This window comes from Podarcis erhardii, assembly GCF_964252035.2.
Source record: "Podarcis erhardii genome assembly, chromosome: 4".
In the NCBI taxonomy this organism is placed as follows: domain Eukaryota; kingdom Metazoa; phylum Chordata; class Lepidosauria; order Squamata; family Lacertidae; genus Podarcis; species Podarcis erhardii.
In genome coordinates, this window is record NC_138508.1 from 59,200,918 (window position 1) to 59,220,791 (window position 19,874).

The window sequence follows — 19,874 nt, forward strand, 5'->3', positions numbered from 1 at the left end:
TGGAAATGAAACAGTATGACTGTCCCCCCCCCCCCCCATGTAGCCACAAATAATTTTGAAAGGAGGATTGAGTATGATTCCTCTGATAGCATCACTGGCACAAATAATAATGAATTATTTGTAGGAACCAAAATGCAGATGGCATGTCCCATCTTCACATAGTAAAATATAATCTTCCTTCAGTTTTAAAAGTTTTCAAATAACAAAAATTGTAGGTGGGCATTTTGGTCTCTTAGGGAGAAAAGAATCCAAAAGCCACAGTGAGATTTTATCAGAACTCAAACTCTAGAATTCTACCTTCCAGCTTGTAGAAGAGTTCTGGAGATCTTGAAAGCTTGCTGTTTACTTTGCGACATGTTTGTTGGTTTCTGCATTGGTTTCTAGATCTTTTTGAATGAACCAGCATGGCTACCTTTTTGTCTTCTGTGTCCATTCAATAATCCTCTGCCAAGCAACAGTACCCATTGCACATCACCATTTTAAGGCTGCACTAGTGAAGCTTGTGAAGCTGTTGCCAGGCCAACAGGGAACAGAGGTCGGGGTAGGGGGGGGGAGAAAAGAAATGTTAAGTGTGCCTTTTTCTATGGAGATGGGAAGAGGACAGTCCCTTCCACTTTGGCTTGCAAGCCAGAGCAGAACTCTTGCCCCAAATATCAGTCCAACTGACACCAGATATTTTAATTGAACTTTGTGGTCTTTCTCCTATATATCACTGTTAGGTGCAATTCCATGATTAGAGGTTTTGATGCTACTATGTCTTTGTAAACAGTTACAATCAATTCCCCCCCTCCCCAGTGCAAAGCTATTATCCTGCAATGCCCACAATCAAGTTACTATCCATATATTGCTGAACTAAAAAGAGCTTTCAGACAGAAAATAAAATGTATAGAAAAATATCTGGACTAGTAAGCTTCTGACAGTGCTATTTTATGCATTTTTAAACATAAATATGTCCCAATGAATTCAATAAGACTTACTCCCAGGTAAGCATGTAAAAGATTGCAGCCTGAATTGCTCTTCATTTACTTTCAAAATGCTGTCTATTCTCCTGTGTTTGAGAGGTGACATGCTTATCATATGATTATGATTACTTTTAAAAAGATAGTTAATGGGTATTGTTGGATAAAATTTCATCAGTGCCATCCCAAGTTCTCAAGTAACCAGTAAGGCAGTGAACTAGTTGTCTGATGACTGATGGTGCTAAGGTACAGAATAATAACTGACACTTTAGGCATACTGTGTGGATACCTGAAATTTTATTGGTTAGTAACCTGATGGAAATTCTAGGCTGGGCATTTTCATGCTGGTTCCCTGTCCAGTTGCAGAACTGATATTGTGGGACATTGTGGAACCAGCATAGACCATGCAGTCTCTAGAGTCCCCTTCCCACTATTGGCAATATGGTCTCTGGGTGTGAAAAGATGCTTTCTTTTCTAGTGGCATTGCAGTGTCCAACTGACAGCAGAGGCATGAGCCATATGGATGTTTTCCAAGGCGAGTAGAATCTCTGGGGGAGGGTCCCAACCCACAAGGTATCCCCCTCTCCCCATTTCTTTGCTGATAAGCACAAAGGACTCTCTTAATTCCTTGCCGGTGGGGAAGTAAACAACAGGCCTTTCAGATGTAAACCTTTCTTTTACACCAAAAAAATCTATAAAACTAGAGCAAATGGATTTTAGAAACTGTTCTGAATTTAAGACCATTTTCAGCTGCTCACTCAGAGGAAAAGAGGCTAAAGTGATAGCAAATTACATAGCAGAACTGGCTTCCAGAAAATGACAGTGAAATCTTACTCTCCGACATCATCCTCAAAATGACGGGGTTATGCTGGAGAACTGACTACACAGGTGGATTCTGTCTTTGTATTGGAAGTACTCGACAGTTAAGAGGGGGCGTCATCGAGGACATAAGGGCCAGAAGTTAACAGACCCACCCTTAACTTTTGGACAATCTGACTACGGTGCCTCCTTGCTCTCGTCCAGAATGCTGTTTATATAACACTGGATTAGCGTGTGTGAATGGCAGGCCAAAGCTTCAACAGAAGTAGATCACGTTAGTTCTGCTGCAGCCAGAGTTACTCTTGTCCTTTATGTCAGGCAGGATCTAGCCCCGAATGTTTAAATTTGGTATCCATACAAAACCGTGCTGGGTGGGGTGCAATTATTTCAGTTTGTTTGGAATTGTCTTTTATGTGGCTTCAGTTCTCTATTTTCACCTCTTTCCCTCTGAGTGGATCACAGCTGCTTTATGACTTCATCCGGCATTTTTAAGTTGGACAACAATGCAGTTGTGAGGGTTTCAAATGCACTCGCATCACTGTCTGCCTGCCCAGTCATCAGCCGTGCACAAATGCTTAAATAAGGAAGCATGAAGAAGGGGGAGGGAAACAATCCCACTGCGGGAATATTTATTTACTGACAAAGGGCAAGACCTACTGGGCACTTCTTCTCTCCGTGCCACATGGAAACAAAGGGGAGATGAGCGAAAGCACACTTTTTCTCTTGCTAAGTCCCTTTCACACTACTGTGCCAGAGAACGGTGGTTCTGTTTAAAGCAACATTAGGGTGGAGCAATGTTGAATGTTGCATTAAATGAGGGCTTGATAGATTGCATGGGAAAATGCAAGAGGAAATCGTTGCCGTAATTTAAATTTTGGCGCTCGAGAGGGCATAGCACTTAGCAAATATCCAATATCAATATAATGGCACGAACATTAGCAGAAGAGAAAATACTCAGCGCCAACCCCTGATGTTCTTTATCTAGCAGTTTTTCAAGCACACCCCCCTAATTTCCATCTGATGTTCTCTTTCAGGCATACATACGGAGCGGTGCCTAGCGCAGCCAAACCTTGCATGTGTTTCATATGAAAACTTTTCTCTAGTTTTTGGATATTTGGTAACAATGACTTAACCTCTTTTATGTGCTGATTAAGTTTCATTTTGCATGGAGGACTGCAATAAAAGTTATGGCTTCACAAAGAGGTGGTTAGAAAAATGGTTCCACGTGGTGGCAGCCTGCATCGGAATTGCCCCAAAGAGAACACAGGTCAGGGCTTGGTCAGAAAGCACATTATGCTTTGCACACTGGAGGCTCCAGATCAGATTCCTAGAAGGCAGAAGGTGGGGAACCTTTTCCAGCCTGGGGCCAAATTTCCTCCTGGTCAACCTTCTGTGGGCCACATGTCAATAGCAAGTGGGCAAGAGGCAGAAGTGTGTGGAGATGTGAGTCTTACCTTTGCACAGCAGGCTATATTCCGCCCATGCAAAAGTTAAAGGTTTCTGACTTTTGCCACACACCTCTTTTTCCTGTATCCAGGCCAACAAGAGCCATTGTCACAATTCAATGACATACCGTCTCCCTGCCAGGCAAAGACAGTAAGCACCAGTAAGCACCAGCAACATGTGTCTGGAAGCTGGGAAAGCAAGGCTGCTCCATCTATGCTTCCACATGGACTTCATGTTCCTAGATCCCCTGGTTTACACCCATGTACACACACCCATGTACACACACCCATCCTAAATCCACAGTTACCAGGAAGGAACATGGCCCTCAGACATGTTCCTGTGTCTGCCTAATTTCCCCTATAGCTAGTAGCACCAGCCCTCAGCTGCTGTTTTTATTTACTCATTCTGCTGGTGGTTTTATTATTGCATTATATTGCACTGCAAGATGTGCTGGGAGGGAGTTGTTCTGAAAGGCAAGGTATAAATCAAACCAGGAAATAGCATTGATATAGCACTATTGTGTATTCAAACCACTTCAGATACATTACCTTGTTGAACTCCTTACAATCACCCCGTTGTTGTAGATCTCCTCCCTCGCCACTGATATTGTATGTGTGAGAGAGAGTGTAGAGGCTAAGGGAGAGTATTGTTCTTAGGCCTACCTAGCGGTTTCATGGCAAAAGGAAGCAGAGTGCTTAGAGCGGCTCATGAAGAGAGTCTGCAAGAGGTCCATTTTCTTGTGGTTCTCCAGCAGGCACCATTCCATGCACACAGGTCACACCGGGATTAGCGTGAAGTGACTTGCTCCGAGCAGAGAGTCTGCCTCGTGCAGGGATGCCATTTGCTTGCACAGCTAGCAGCTCCTTGAATTTTATGCCTATTATTAGATCTAAACCTGGCACCAGGTTGGCAGGCTTCGCAGCAAGAGCAACAAATCAATCAAGCAAACAAGCAGAAACTCTTCCAAATAAAACTCGTGCTCCGGAGATGGGAGGGCTGTGCTGGAAGCAAAATAGGAAGTTGCGTTGCCCCCAGGGCGTCTCGCCCACTACGGACCGTAACACGTTTAACTCTTAAGTGTGTTTTACTCATTCGTCCTATATTCTGAAGTGAGTAATCAGTTTTGTCCCCTATGGAGCCAAGCCCAAGCAGATGCTTGACAGTGTTTCTGTAGAATAAAGAAGGCATGTGTCCTGCATGACAGAGGACAATTCTCTATTTGAAGGGCCTTCCATCCTAAGCCCACTTTAAAGCTAAACAGGAAGGTAGAGAAGAGACCTTGAAGTTGCCTACTAGATAGATAGGAAACTGAGAAGGTACAAAAGTCACCTGGTCATCATCTTCCTCACTATGGTGGGATGTATTGTGTGTTTCTATTTAAATTAATGTGATCATTTCTAAATGATCACCTACTCATCAAAATCAGCACACACACATTTCATGCACATCTGTGCCCCCGTTTTAAAATGTTGTGCGAGTGGCCCTCCTACTGTAGGACATTGAGCTTTCTATCTTCCTCTGGTGCTACGATATGGCAGCCTGCATATGCAGATAACTATTGAGCGGTTTCCATAGGATTGTGGTATAGCCTCACCTGCAACTGTTGCACAGGGCACACCCTAAAAAGTATGGTAGTTCATGCTAAGCATAAGCCCTAGAAGAATCCACCAGCTTGTTCTTCCCCACATACCCAGCTGACCTGGGAAACAGAGGTAGAGCTTTGGCCTGGGTGAGCAGCCAGATGCCTGGCATAAAAACCGCCCAGCAGCACAGAGGCATGTCAATCAGAGGGGGTGGGGAAGGTTATGGCAGGCCTCCATGGGAGCCGCTCCTCACCCTGTTCTTGCAGGGCCCGCAATTGTAATTTCCACTTTCCCACCACATTTCTTGTAAATGTATGTAATCATCTTTATTGCAGTTTCTGTAATTTTGGCCTCTTTTTCATAGCAGCTTATTTGGAGCTAGTACTTCAAGGACCACCACAGAGTTGAAAGGAAGCTCTGTAGGATTCTCTGCTCAACCCTGCAGCCTCCTCCATCAGCCCATGCAGTCACTGGCTTTTCTAAGTGTCACCATGCAAGTCAACCCTGCCCAGTTCACCACCAAGTAGTGTTGGGCAGGGATGGGAGATGGGAGTAATTTGATTCTGTTCACCTCTAAAGGTGAAGCTTTCTAATCTGACACTTCCAGAACGAAAAGAACTGAGCTGTCCTTCAAAATTTGTGTTTATCTGAATTTTGCAATGCCACTCTTCTTCCAAGTACAGTGTTACCTTGGTTTACAAACAGTTCGGGTTACAAACTTTCCCCAGGATGACAACAGAAATTGCATGCCAGCAGTGCGGCAGCAGTGGGAGGTCCCATTAGCGAAAGCATGCCTCAGGTTAAGAACGAACCTCTGGAACGAATTAAGTTCGTAACCCGAGGTACCACTGTAATGTAATGCCTAGAGGAAGATAAAATGTACATATAAATGCATATATTGGTGAGAATAGCGTGCAAAAATAAATTATGTTAGCGGAGATTGTTTTATAAGTGTTTGTTAGACAAAGGTGCATGTGTTAGGAGAAATTCTTGCAAAGATGTTGATGAATTTTCACAAGGCCTTTTTTTTTTTTTTTGGCAAACTGATTTGGAAATGTGAAGAAACAGGAGAGAGAGAGAGAGAGAGAAACTGAAATAAAAATTGACAGATTTCCCCCTGATGGTAGAGAGGAGCCTGTGGGTGGATGTGCCACCACATGGCTCAGAAGTCCATTGGACAGAGCAGATGAACATTAGCACAAGTAGGTCTTGGGAAAGACATGGAGAAGCCTGTTCTCAAGCTAAACTAAACACAGTCTATTGCCATATAGTTTGCCCCTGCAGGCAGGTATTTCCATTCACAAATCGTGTTTGAGTAAGTGAACCAGATTGAGAATATGGTGGGGAGGGATAGGGGAGGCCACTTGGGAGGCTGGATCCAACCTGCAGACTGTGGGCTAATTACCTGGGGTTACGTCCTTTAGCTTGCCTGCCAACAAGAGGCATGTCACTGTTCAAATTGCCTACCTGGAGCAAGGAAAGATGGGAAAACAGCTAGTGGTTGGAACAGGGGAGCAGCCTTCTATGTCCTTCAGTAGGAATTCAATGGCCAGCCCAGTCCTACCACTGGGCAGGGTGAGGAAGCCTCCACATGCAGCTGTTTTGGGGTTATGAGAGAGCAGCAAATGGCTTTTTAATTCATGATTTCTGTGTTCTGAATTTATGATTCTTTCATTTTTGGTTACTGTACTCTACATTTATGATTCTTAAAATTTATGGTTATTGTATTTTAAATTTATGATCCTTTAATTTAGGGTTATTTAATTTAATTTATGTGTTTTGTACTTAACGGCTATTATTTCATTTCATTTCTGTTTATTGTATTTTGACAGCTAAGGAAGGGGAGAGGGAGAGGTGCTTGTGAGGTTTTCTGCGCCAGATGCCAAAATAACTTGGCTGCCTTTGGCCTTTATGCACCTAGACATGTGGGAAGCAGCAAAATGTCTTTGGCCAGGCCTGCTCACTGATTAACATTATTTCTTCTTCTCATATTGGTTGGTTGGACTTGACTGACATATCTTATATGCTTCTTGAAAATGAAGTTGTTGGTTTATTGGTGGGGCTGAAGTTGCAAGATTTGCAGCTGTTGCTATTTTATCAGGTGGCTCATCTATATATTTCACCTCTGTCAGCCTGTCTCTGTGTACCAGTTGCTGGGAATTGCAGGTGGGCAGAGTGCTCTGGCACTTATGTCCTGCTTGTGTGCTTCCCACAGACATCGGGTTGGTTGGACTAGATGAGCTATTGGCCTGCTCCAGCAAGGGTCTTCTTATGTACATATTAGAGAAATGATATAAAACATTTCTTGGTGAATAAAGAGAAAGTACAACAGGACATCTATTCTTCCAGTGTCAAGAGCTTCAGATTTTCAGTTATCTCGAGCAGGAATATCAGGAGGTTTTAAAGAATATATGTTTCTAGCCCTCATCATTTTATGAAATGCCACCACTGATACTTCATGTCAGGGGTGGGAAACCTGGGGGCCAAATGCAGCCCTTCACATCTCTCTCTGATCCTCACATGATATCCCCCATTGAATCTGCTTGGTGCACTCCTTGAGAGCTTCTGGAATGTGTTTTTGAACTGTGATAACGCCGCTTACATGCCTGGGTAGATAGAGGATGGAGAGATGGAGAGACGTGTGTAGAAATCTCTGGCATCCATACTGCTGGAATGTAGCCTACTGTGCAAAATCAGAGTCTCGTCCGTTGCCAATAAATTTGGCCCTCAGGCTGATAAAGGTCCCCAACCTTTGGTGCGCTATGTGATTCGATCCTAGTGTGACTTAGAGCAAATACATGTGGCTTTGGGGGTTATTTGCTGGAGCTTCTTGGGATTTATTTATTCTGGCTTAATGGAAGTAAATAAACATTTCCATACAGGTGAACAAATTTAATATAGTCAAGTAGTGGCTCCCATCTCTTTCTTCGAGATGGAAAAACCTGACTCTTATAATGTGCCCTCCGTATGGTCACAGAACCTCCTATTAGTAAAATCTTATTCAGATTTGTTTTAGATCAGGATTTGTGAAACATGGGTGCCCTCCTACTGATGAAGGCAAGCACTTCCTTCCCTAGCTCCAGAGACTCACCCTCAAACTCATGCCGTGTGTGTGCTCATGCACCCTTTGTGGATGTGTAGGTAAGATCTCTTTGCTAGCAGCAAGCACAATTATTTTCACATATGTTCCATACATCTCAGCCCATTTCAGTGGACACAGCTGTGTGCAGAGCACAAAAAAGCAAGTCTATCGTTGGGGCAATCACTGATTAGAATGGCTGAACAGATCACTGGAGAGAGGGATGAGCCCAGTGAATTAATTTTCGTTTCTGCTTTGAGCCAACATTTCCATCTTTAATGTAACTCTCTTTAATCCTCTGGAACACACCTTTCAATTTTTCATGCGAATCCTCAGGCCTTTTAATGTTCAGAAATCCTCAGGTGCCTTGCTAAATAATTGACACTGAACGGAACCGACTGGAGACTTCATTGCATAAAAACATTTTCTGCAATATTAAATGTCCTTATTATTAAAACATTGACAGAAGAGGCTTTCAGCCTTGCGAGGCTTTGACCTCTTCTTCCACCACACCTACAATGGGATGATGTTCGCTCAGTAAGTTTTTCTTGGCCGAGACCGGTCTTTTGAGCTTTATTATTATTTATGCCTAGTTCACTCTAGAGGCCATTTTGTTGTTTTTCCAGGATCTTAATTTATTTATTTTCTATCCCAGCAGCCATGCAGGAGATGTTCTGATGGATTATACCCTCCACAAATGCCTAACTCAAAACCAGCAATGACAAGCCAGAGACTTAGCACAGAGGTCTCATTTTCCACGAAAGGGACGGGGCCTCAGTCTTTAGAGTGCTTCTGATGCTCTACCTCCCTCTACTGTATTTCCCGAGAAGTTCTCCAACAATGGGAAATCATGTATTAGCCGCTTCCATTTCCATGCTGTCCCTTCTGGCAATAATGGGAGACACAGACAGTAAAACAGACAGTACTTTCATGATCGATTCAGACCCAGACCGTTGCATGAGGCACCATTATGTGGATTCCATCAGCCACCCTTTGTACAAGTGCAGTTCAAAGGTAAGTGCTATCTTAAACTTCTCAACCTTTCTTACATGCGAGCACCAAAAAACCCCAACAACATAAGGGAGGACAATGTGTTGTGTACACGTGTAGTATTTGAAGCACACAGAAGCCGATTTTCCACAGTGCAGTTTTGCACATGCTGATTCGCAATTGTACACAGCTATGCGTGATGACATCATCTAAAGTGGCATCTACTATTCATGTTGTCTGTGCAATGGTGTTATCTACTCCCCTCCCCTCAAACTGTGTGTGTGTGTGTGTGTGTGAAAGAGAGGGGTTGGAAACTGGTGTGTTGAAATATTATTTTTATTATTTATTATGCATTAAGTTTATCCGCTGCCCTTCATCCAAAGATCTCAGGATGGCTCACAAGATACAAATACAGGATAAAAGCACAAAATAAATAGTTCAACCTCAGGGCCAGGTCTACCATTAGGCAGAGTGAGGCAGCCAACTCAAGCAGCCGGTTTGGGAAGTCATGAAACAGCAGCAAATTTATTATTGTTACATTTTTTACTGCCAAGGAGGAAGGAAGGCATTTGTAGGAAGTTCTGCCTCAGGTGCTAAAGTAACTTGGCTGACTTTGTGTTCTGTGAATTTTGACTTGTGGGTAAAGGGGAAGGCACTATTTGCTTCTCCACGTCAGGCGGCAAAATGTCTTGAGCTGCCCTGGTAAACCTGTCTTTATATTCCTAAACTTTGTTTAAAAAATCATATTAAATCCCGGTACTGTTTCTCAAACTTGGGTCTCCAGCTATTGTTGGAGTGCAACTCCCACCATCCCTAGTTAAGAGCTTAGTGGGCATAGGACTGTAGCCGCAGTGAACTTCTCCAGCCATGACTGGTTGCATTTGAATTAAGGGAAATATGACAGCTAATCCTTTGCAAAATAGCTGAATTAATAAAGCTGATACCTCCGAATATCACAGACTGAAAATCAGATGGACATCCAGAAAACTGATGGTGTAATTTGCCCTTTCCCAACCTATTGCCCTTCAGGTGGTCCTGTCATGCACAGCCAGCATCTAGAATGATGGGAGGTGGGTCAAACATCATCATGAGTGCCATTGCTTTCCCATGCCTAGTGTAACTGATCACTCATGCAAAGAACACTTATTCTGAAGGAGAAGCAGAGGAGATGGTGTCAGTACAAATATGTGTTTGTGAAGTTCCAAGGAGATTCTTAAGAAGTCCGACTTTTATTTTTATTTTTAAACGAAAAGTGCTGATTCCAGGACAGATCATAGAGATTTTCACTTCTGGAGTGAAATATTGAAAAGATGCCTCTCACAAGGGGCTGAGCTGTCATTTTTTTACTTCCCACCCTTTGCACTGCAGACCTATGTGCCATATCTCAAAGTCTCCTCAGTTTCAAAAGCAATTTGCCACAAGGCCTGAACTGCTGTTCAGTGTTTGAAAGTAGTCACGCTGTTCTTTGGAGGCAGGAAAACCATCACTCTTTCTGGAAACTTGTCTGAAGTAACTGCCCCATGACGATGCCAGTTCTGTCTGATTCATGTGGTATAATTTTTGATACACCTGCTTGAAGAAATTTATGAATTGGCCAATTGCAAATCTAGTCAGCTCAACTTCCCTTGAGTGAGGTGGCAATTTTTCCAACCACTCCAGTCACAGAAATTGTTGCTGACATATTTTTGATCTGTCAGTTCATATATATTAAGTTTCTCCACATGAGCACATTCCTAGAGAAGGCATGGACTGCCTGCAGGGACACAAAATAGATTATGTGAATTGGCACTCAGCCTTTATGGCTGCAGAGTTGCGTTAGAAAATGTGACAGCAAGAAATGCTCTGAAAGGTACATTTATAAATTGAAAAATATACCATTTAAAAATTCTAACATGTTCACTCAGAAATGTACCAGAGTACAAGCAAGCAAATACGTACCGCTAAAATAGGGAAATTAGCCACACTCATCCGGATTATATTTTCTTGTGTGCTGATTGAGTTGCTGCATTCACTGAAAAGACACAATGTAGGCTGGGGAGATTGTTTTGTATTGTGTGGAAATTTTCCTGACTCAGCTCAGTGTTCAGGACTGTCATCGTCATTCAGGTTGTTTTAAAGTACTTCATCTAGTCATTCCCTTCTCAGCCAGACAACTTCATTTGTTACAGACTTCCTGATATGTTTCATATTGTGAACGAATTAAGGGGAAAGTGTGACTGACCATGTAGACAGCCTCTCCTTCAAGGTGGTGGTGCTACCATCATATTTTAAAGCAGAACTTCCATAATGAGTGGAAAGACCAGAGATTTCCTCATCACCATCAGAAACTTCTGTAGCCCTCCTGCCAAGTCCCTATGATTTTTAGTTTCTGTGAATTATTAGCAAGAAGAAGAAGACCTCAAGAAGAATTTTCAAAAATAAAAATTTATAGAATATGAAAATGTCCCTAGAAAATTGCATTTCAGTAGGGCACAAGAATACAATTTCCCTCTTACAATATTCATATTATTCATATTATTACAGGAAAACTTGAGGAAAGTTTTTTACCAAACTGTATCAGGCATTTTCTAAAGACATTTTACTATTCAATACATTTCAATTTTTCAATACAATTTGAGTCCTTGGCCCCCTTTTGGTCTCCTTCTGTTTGGTGATGCCCCCTTTACCTATTTTTATGAATTGCTAATATTAGTATATATTTCATATATTGAAGACAATATACCCCAAAATAAAAATCAGTGTATTTTTTTGTAGTTACCTTGTAGACCTCATCACAATGAGACAAAAAGCTGCTATTGAGAAATAATCTCACGTGGATTGAAAGTAGGGCAGTGGGGTGGAATTGGGGATGGGCCATAGCTCAGTGGTACAACATCAGCTTTGCATACAGAAGGTCCCAAGTTAAATCCCTGATAGCTTCAAGTTAGGGTTGGAGAAGACCCTGGTCTAGAACCCTGCAGAGTCACTGCCAGTCATTGTAGACACCACTGAACTAGGTGAACCAATGTCTGATTCGGTATAACACAGCTTCTTATATTCTTAATTACATTCAGTTGGTAGCAAAATTGAGGTAAAACACACCACTTGCCTTTCTTAAGGGATATTAAATTCATTTGTGTCCACTCATGTCCTCCTTCCATGACAGCTTCAGATCCAGTTTTCTTTTGATCCAAATGTAGTAGTAGTAATAATAATAATAATAATAATAATAATAATAATAATAATAATAATAATTTATTATTTGTACCCCGCCCATCTGGCTGGGTTTCCCCAGCCACTCTGGGCGGCTTCCATAAAAACCAGAAATACACTAAAATATCACAGATTAAAAACTTTCCTGAACAGGGCTGCCTTAAGATGTCTTCTGAATGTCAGGTAGTTATTTATCGCTTTGACATCTGATGGGAGGGCGTTCCACAAGGCGGGTGCCACTACCGAGAAGGCCCTCTGCCTGGTTCCCTGTAGCTTTGCTTCTCGTAATGAGGGAACCGCCAGAAGGCCCTCGGCGCTGGACCTCAGCGTCCGGGCAGAACGATGGGGGTGGAGACGCTCCTTCAGGTATACTGGGCCGAGGCTGTTTAGGGCTTTAAAGGTCAACACCAGCACTTTGAATTGTGCTCGGAAACGTACTGGGAGCCAATGTAGGTCTTTCAAGACCGGTGTTATGTGGTCTCGGCGGCTGCCCCCAGTCACCAGTCTAGCTGCCGTATTCTGGATTAGTTGTAGTTTCCGAGTCACCTTCAAAGGTAGCCCCACGTAGAGCGCATTGCAGTAGTCCAAGCGGGAGATAACTAGTAGATGTGGTTTACATATGGTTTCAAGTGATTTTTGGCCAACCTTTCCTTTTTCATTTAGAAACATGAGGAAATGCCAAAAAAGGTGTTTTTGCTTGGAATATTGTGCTTGGAGAAACTTGCTGTGGCTTAATAGCAGCTGTTGAGTCTTCTGCTGTGTTCTGCTCCGTGGAAGTGGGGAAGAGAGGCAGCGCCATCGATTGTAGCTCCAACACCTGCTGCTGTTGCTGACCATTTGCCCTTCTTTTCTCTGCAAAAACCAGCTCAAAAATCCATACGGAGATTTGTCCCCATTATTGCCTGTTAAAAATGAACTTGCCTTCTCTGTTCAGCCTTTGGAAAAAAAGCAAATGACTGATACCAGCCTTATATTATACTATATATAGGATAATATAGATTAAACATATAAAAATACATAAGATGCATAAAAGAAATGCATAAAAGAAAACTGCAAAGCATAATATACTGTAAATCCTTCATAGAAGATTATGTCAACTGCAAATTGAAAAAAACAGTTCAGCTGGAGAAGGCCTGAGTAGAAAGAGCAGTAGAAAGAACAGCGCTTAAAGCATGGGTAGGCAAACAAAGGCCCGGTGGCTGGATCCGGCCCAATCGCCTTCTCAATACAGCCCGCGGACAGTCTGGGAATCAGCGTGTTCTTGCATGAGTAGAATGTGTCCTTTTATTTAAAATGCATCTCTGGGTTATTTGTGGGGCATAGGAATTCGTTCATTTCCCCCCTCCAAAATATAGTCCGGCCTCCCACAAGGTCTGAGGGACAGTGGACCAGCCCCCTGCTGAAAAAGTTTGCTGACCCCTGATCTAAAGCAATACCTGTGCAACTGCAATGAAGGCCCTCTTGGTGATACCTACATACTGAATATGTGACACCTCCAACAAGGGCTCACCAGCTGAGCCCAGGGGCCAGACAGGAATATAGGGCAAGTGGTCTCTAAAAGCCTTACATACAATCAGTAAGGGATTTCCAGAAGGATAGCAATGTTAGACTATTGCAGAGAAATCAGCAAAGAGTCTTGTTTCACCTAAAGACTGAGAAGTTTCTTATGGCATAAGCTTTGCTTGACAAAAGTCTACTTGCATTGTGTGTCACTGTGTGCCACAAGACTCCTTTATATTATTATTAAATCTGGAAGATATCATCTGTGTCTGGGGAAATATGGTCCATAAAAACAAGAGAGAGGAATGAATGCCAATCAGTATTTAATTCTATAACAGTAGCAAGCCTAGAGTTGAGAGAAAATTCTCCATGCTATTCATGGGCAGTGGATAGGGTGAGGCATTTCATTACCCATGAATAGAGCGGAGAATTTTGGGAGAGAATCCCAGAGGGAAGAATAAATTCTGTAACAGCATCTTGGGGCAGAGCTCCCAATTGGCAATGGCAAGAGCATGGCTTCTTCTTCTTCGTTTGCTAAGAATGTTTTAATTAGACTACTGTCATATCTATAATATTATTGCACACATACATGCCTCTGCCTCAGAAGCACTACAGTAGATTCCTTTTTCTGCTTAAGTGTGTTAGAGGAATAGACAGGAAACAACTGGACTAGGAAAAGAACTGGGGTCCAAACTGGCCATTTCCAGGTGGCCACAGGTGCTAGATCACACGACTGGGTTTGCAACACTTCATATCTTACCCCTTCTGATCCATAATCAAAGCATTCTATATTAAAAAACCCCACAAATATGCTGAAACAATGTATACAAAATGTAGCTGATGTGATAGAAAACTTAGGCCCAGAGTATATATACCCATAATTAAATTATTAACACAATGCAGTGAGGCCTAAATGGGTTGTGAAGGGGGTTGTTTAACAGGAAGCAGGTAGTTATGAACAATACAATTTCTGCTGGCATCACAAATTTGCACTGCTCTGGGGCTCCGTTCCTTGATTCCTTTGTCTCCTTCCTTTGCAGATGGTGCTGCTAGCTCGTTGTGAAGGACGTTGCACTCAGACATCACGCTCCGAACCAATGGTGTCCTTCAGTACGGTCCTGAAACAGCCCTTCCGCTCCACGTGCCACTGCTGCCAGCCACAGACTTCCAAGCTGAAAGCCATGAGGTTGCGCTGCTCAGGTGGCATGAGGCTCACGGCCACCTACCGTTACATCCTCTCGTGCCACTGTGAGGAGTGCAACTCCTAGGAGCAAACCTTCTGCAGCAGAAAGAGCGGGAGAGACACATGGTCTGCAGCAGAATTCTCAGAAGCAACAGCAGCCAAGGCTCACCTTTTTGTCAACTTGGTATTACAGGTCTCACACAACCAAGGCCAGTTAAGCATGGATTTAATTTTCAGAGCTGCAGAAAGCAAATCACGATGTTGCTTGGGAATGTGCCAAATCACGAACAGACATCAGAATGTATATCTATGCTGAAGGGAAAAAACCCTCTTGTGGTGGTGGAGGACTGGTTTTTAGAAACCTATTTTTCTTGGGGAAATACTTTGGGTAGTTTTTCTGGTTCAGTATTTCTTTAAATCCTGAATAAGGGCCCGTGAGAAATTATGACTCTTCATTTTGAGCGCCCTGCCAGTAAAAGTAAAAAGAACGAAAGACATTATAGAATATGTACATTGGATGCTATTATGTGGGAAATGTTTTATTTTAGAAGAAGAGAAAAGACTCCATCCCTGTATGCAGAAGCCTATTGTATCTTTTAAATATGCCCATTAGTTTATATTGGCCTTGGAAATGGACTGTATTGATGGTAAAAGTTATATTTTATCTGGTCTGGCAGCCAAGTGCTGGACAATTTATTGTGGTTTAGGTGCAGTTACAAAATAAATAACAGAAAATTTATTGAACAACAAGTGCAGCTCCTCCAGTGTTGGGAAGTGGTGTTTGCGATCAGGGACTGAAGCTTTGAAAATAGTTGTTTTCAATTGGGCCTCTTTGCTACTGTTTTAACTTCTATGCAGGGTCCAGAGCTTCCAAAATAGTAATAGCTAGTCTTGTTTTCCTTCACAATAGGCACAAGTTTAAATGAAGGGTTCTCTTGTTGGTGAAGACATGGTTTTTCATTACTTGGTAAGTGCATCATTGACTGATTACTTACATGGGTGAAATGGTGTCACCCATGTCATGCCCCTTGATACAACTTTGAGCTCCGTACTATGTAGTGGGGCTGTATACACTCTTCTGCCCACCCACCCCCAAAAAACCCCCTAACCATTGTGGCATTTGTAATCAACAGCTTCCCTTCATTAAATACAAAGCAATGACACCAGAGTCTTACTTTAAGTCATGCATTTTTCCATTTTCCAATGGATATAAATTTATGTTTCCAAGATGAAGTTACAGTTGCACAGGATAGGATTATACGCAGAAATACATTAGAGTCTGAATTAGTCTAAAGGTTTATGAATTACTTCTTGTTGAAAGTTTAGGAGCCGGCGAAGCCATTGCAGTTACATCTTTCTATGCCTAGCTTTCTGTGGTTAATATAAGTCCTGCCTTGGATGGCAATGTATTCTTCAGAACAATCAACCAGTTTTAGAAACTCTTTTCCTCCGCAGAAACCCAAATAGATCTACCATATGAGGAAATAATGTTTGCCCTGAATTCTTTGACTTCCAACCCAATCCCCCAATCACTTGTATTAAAGATCTAAGAGCTGCAGCCATGCTAATTTAGTTGGAGCAGTTTTACTGCACCGCTCTAAATATGAGAAAAGAGTAAAGTTGGGGGCCAGAAGTGAGCAGGCAAGCAGCCCATCTGTTCTATGTCATCTAATCTGTCTGGAATAATTGCCATATATAGCAACCAGGATTTTGACAATTACATCACAGAGATTCCATTAAACGCACTGAAGGAGTCCCCAGTGTCTCTTGGGGAATGGTTGCCTGGCTAATGAAAACAACAAATGAAATGGCCCGTGGAGTTTGTAGCCAAACAGCTTTATGACCTACATGCCCATAATTGTGATCATCCAGGGAACGCCACAGCTCTTTGTTATTGGCTTTCCATCAATAAGCTAAAGAAAATGGAGATTAGTGGCAGGTGTGAGCTGTTTTGTGCAGCTAAATTCATAGACAGGATATCATTCATGACAGAAACGTGAAGAACATGAGGTCATCATAGATAGATATACATTGCTTCATCTGGACTGATATTTCTTTCACCCTCTGAAATTATTATGAACTCATGAGCAAAGCACTTAGGAGAGTCTCTCTCTCTCTCTCTCTCTCTCTCTCTCTCTCTCTCTCTCTCTCTCTCTCTCTCACACACACACACACACACACACACACACACACTGCAGTGACTTTGTATTTCATTTGCTTATAATGGAAGCCTAGGCAAGTCTACTCAAATGTAAGTCCTATTGAGTTCAAAGAGACGTACTCCCAGCTAACTGTGCACAAGATTGCAGCATTACTCTTTTAGTTATATTATGGTTACAGTTACCAAATTTCCATGTCTATGGCAGGATTGCCATATTGCAGACCAAAGACCCATCTAGTCCAGTATCCTGTGTTCATAGTGGCGAACCCGATGTCTATGGCAGTCTATAAGCAAGAATACAAGTGCAACAGCACTCAGGATAGCTTAGCTGGTAGAGCATGAGACTCAGGGTTGAGGGTTCGAGCCCAACAACAGGCAAAAAAGATTCCTGCATTGCAGGGGGTTGGACTGGACGGCTCTTGTGATCCCTTCCAACTTTACAATTCTGTGATTCGAAGAAGAAGAAGAAGAAGAAGAAGAAGAAGAAGAAGAAGAAGAAGAAGAGTAGTTTGGATTTGATATCCCCCTTTATCACTACCCTAGGGAGTCTCAAAGCGGCTAACATTCTTCTTTCCCTTGCTCCCCCACAACAAACACTCTGTGAAGTGAGGCTGAGAGACTTCAGAGAAGTGTGACTAGCCCAAGGTCACCCAGCAGCTGCATGTGGAGGAGCGGAGATGCAAACCCGGTTCACCAGATTACGAGTCTATCGCTCTTAACCACTACACCACACTGGCTCCCCACTTGTGATTCCCAGCATCTGGTATTCAGCAGCATACTGCTTCTGGCAGTATGGAACATAGCCACCGAGAGACTTAACCATGAATTTGTCTAATTCTCTTTTAAAGCTATCCATGTTGACACCCATCCCTGTGTCTTGTAGGAGAGACTTCCATAGTTTCACGATGCACTGTGTAAAGAAGTACTTTCCTTTGTATATCTTTAATCTTCCAACATTCACCTTCATTGGATGCTGCCTGGGTTCTAGCATTATGCCTTTCTACCCAGTTTCTCCATACCATGTTTAATCTTCTACAGCTCAAGCATGTTGATGGGTGTCAGAGAACTCTGATGGAAATGGAAACTGGAGCCAATGTTTGCTTGTTCGTTCCATGTCCGGAACACAATCCAGAGAATACTGATCAGTATTCACTGCTATTGTTGCTTTCAGTCCACAAATGATATGTAACTGATTACATTTCCCTTCCTCATATGCATTGTTTCCTTTGCACTAGAATGAATGGGGTGGAATAATGTAACTTACATAATTAATTGCGTAGGTTGTGCAAGTTATGTTAGTTCACCACAGCAGTGAGACAAATAATGTAGTTTTTGATGGAAGATAAACTACATTATCTTCCATGTGACGTGTTGCATGTGACGAAAACAGGGTGGAATGGGAAAATGATGTCCTCTGACATCCCTAGCCATGTCCCTTCTTACTTACCTTTGTTTCTAAACTAAAAAGCATTGTAATATTTCCTCATGGTGGAGTTACTCCATCCCTTTGACCATTTTGATTGCCCTTTTCTGAGCTTTTTCCCAGTTTTAGATTGCATTTTGTGAGGTTAGGTGACCAGAACTACGGAGTCAGAAAGGGTAAGGAGATAATCTAGTCAGGTTCGCCTGAAAGGGATCTTGTTCTTACTGTCTGGGCAGTAAGGGAAATGGTTGCTGACCCCAAATATACAGACTCAATAACGTGAAACCTTATGACATCTGCATTTCCTCAAGGAATTAAATCCAGAGCCTTCAGTTACCAGCATAATGCTTTCTCATAGATTATTATTTTACTTACACCCACCCACCCACCCACCCCAGAACCATTATTTTTAGTTTCAACAATGCCTAATACAAGCTGTACCATATTTGATGCATGTATATATATTACACCAAGACTTCCATTGAGTTTCTGGATCATTAGTAGCCTAGAATTGTAGTAGGTGTTCTTAAAACTGTTCCAGTAGCTGAATAATATTACACAGGAAATGAAATTTCTTGCTATTCAAACACTGTAGCAATGTTATATATCTCAGCTAACCGCTGTGTTCAGCATCTCCATCCGTTCTCCGCCCACCGATTACATTTTGAGGCACTAATCATCTTTCCAAGCTAGGAAGCAAAAAAACCCCCTGAATAATGATGCTCAATAGAAAAGCATGTGGTCGTTCCATTCTTTCTCCCCAGCCCTGCATAAAAAGAGAAGGAGAATTTAAAGAAACATTTTCACTCCAGAATCAACTTAGGAAAGTATTTATAGTAAGACAAAAGAACTTGGGACTGTGTGTATTTTCATATTCCCTTTGGCTAACACAATACCAGAACTATTATCACCACAGTAGGACACACAAAAGATATTTGTGTATTATTAATACTCCTTCATAGATTCCTTCCTTTTCTGCTACAAAATAATCATGATCATATTCTTGTTACAGCACCAAAGTCTTTCCCGCATCCAATGAATTGTAACGGCATTAACCCAACTGTTTAAACATTACCGGTAATTGATGCTCAAATTTTAACAACAAGAACAACAAACCTAGTATGCATGTAGTATGCAGTGCAAACAGGTAAATTTAGGTTCTGATCCACCCCACCCCACATTACGTTGGCTGCTGCCAGAGTCCTGGCACAGGGCATGTGGGTGGGTGGAAGGGCCACTGGCAGTATCCCCACTAGTGAAGCCCAGCGGAAAGCCACCCAAAAGGGCATCCTGATGATGTGGGATCCACTGGCCAGCATCAAGCTTGACCTGCCTGCACCCTCAGCTTCTGTTGCCTCCTTTGGTGTCTGGGCTGAAGATGCAGAAATAGTTCCATTGAGAACAGCAGAAGGAGCCCTCTTGGTATTTCAGCTGCCCTCAAAAGTTGTGGTGATTTCCCCCAGCAGAGGGCATTCTCTACTGCAGTCCCAAGGTTGTGGAACTCCCTCCCCACAAAAGTGCATATGAAAATTTCACTTT

General features: G+C 42.4%; 1 protein-coding gene across 4 annotated transcripts in view; it reads left to right on the forward strand.

Annotated features, from left to right (window-relative positions):
- NDP (norrin cystine knot growth factor NDP) overlaps positions 1–15,501 on the forward strand; it is a 28,284-nt gene extending 12,783 nt beyond the window's left edge. For 3 of the 4 annotated variants that reach the window (XM_081858642.1, XM_081858639.1, XM_081858640.1), the window contains 2 exons: positions 8,542–8,900; positions 14,609–15,501. In XM_081858642.1, coding sequence (XP_081714768.1) covers positions 8,682–8,900; positions 14,609–14,836 — 447 coding nt within the window. In that variant the 5' untranslated portion in view covers positions 8,542–8,681 and the 3' untranslated portion in view covers positions 14,837–15,501. The remainder of the gene's footprint in view (positions 1–8,541; positions 8,901–14,608) is intronic. The other variant, XM_081858641.1, reaches the window with a different exon arrangement.
- Positions 15,502–19,874: the final 4,373 nt, after the last annotated feature.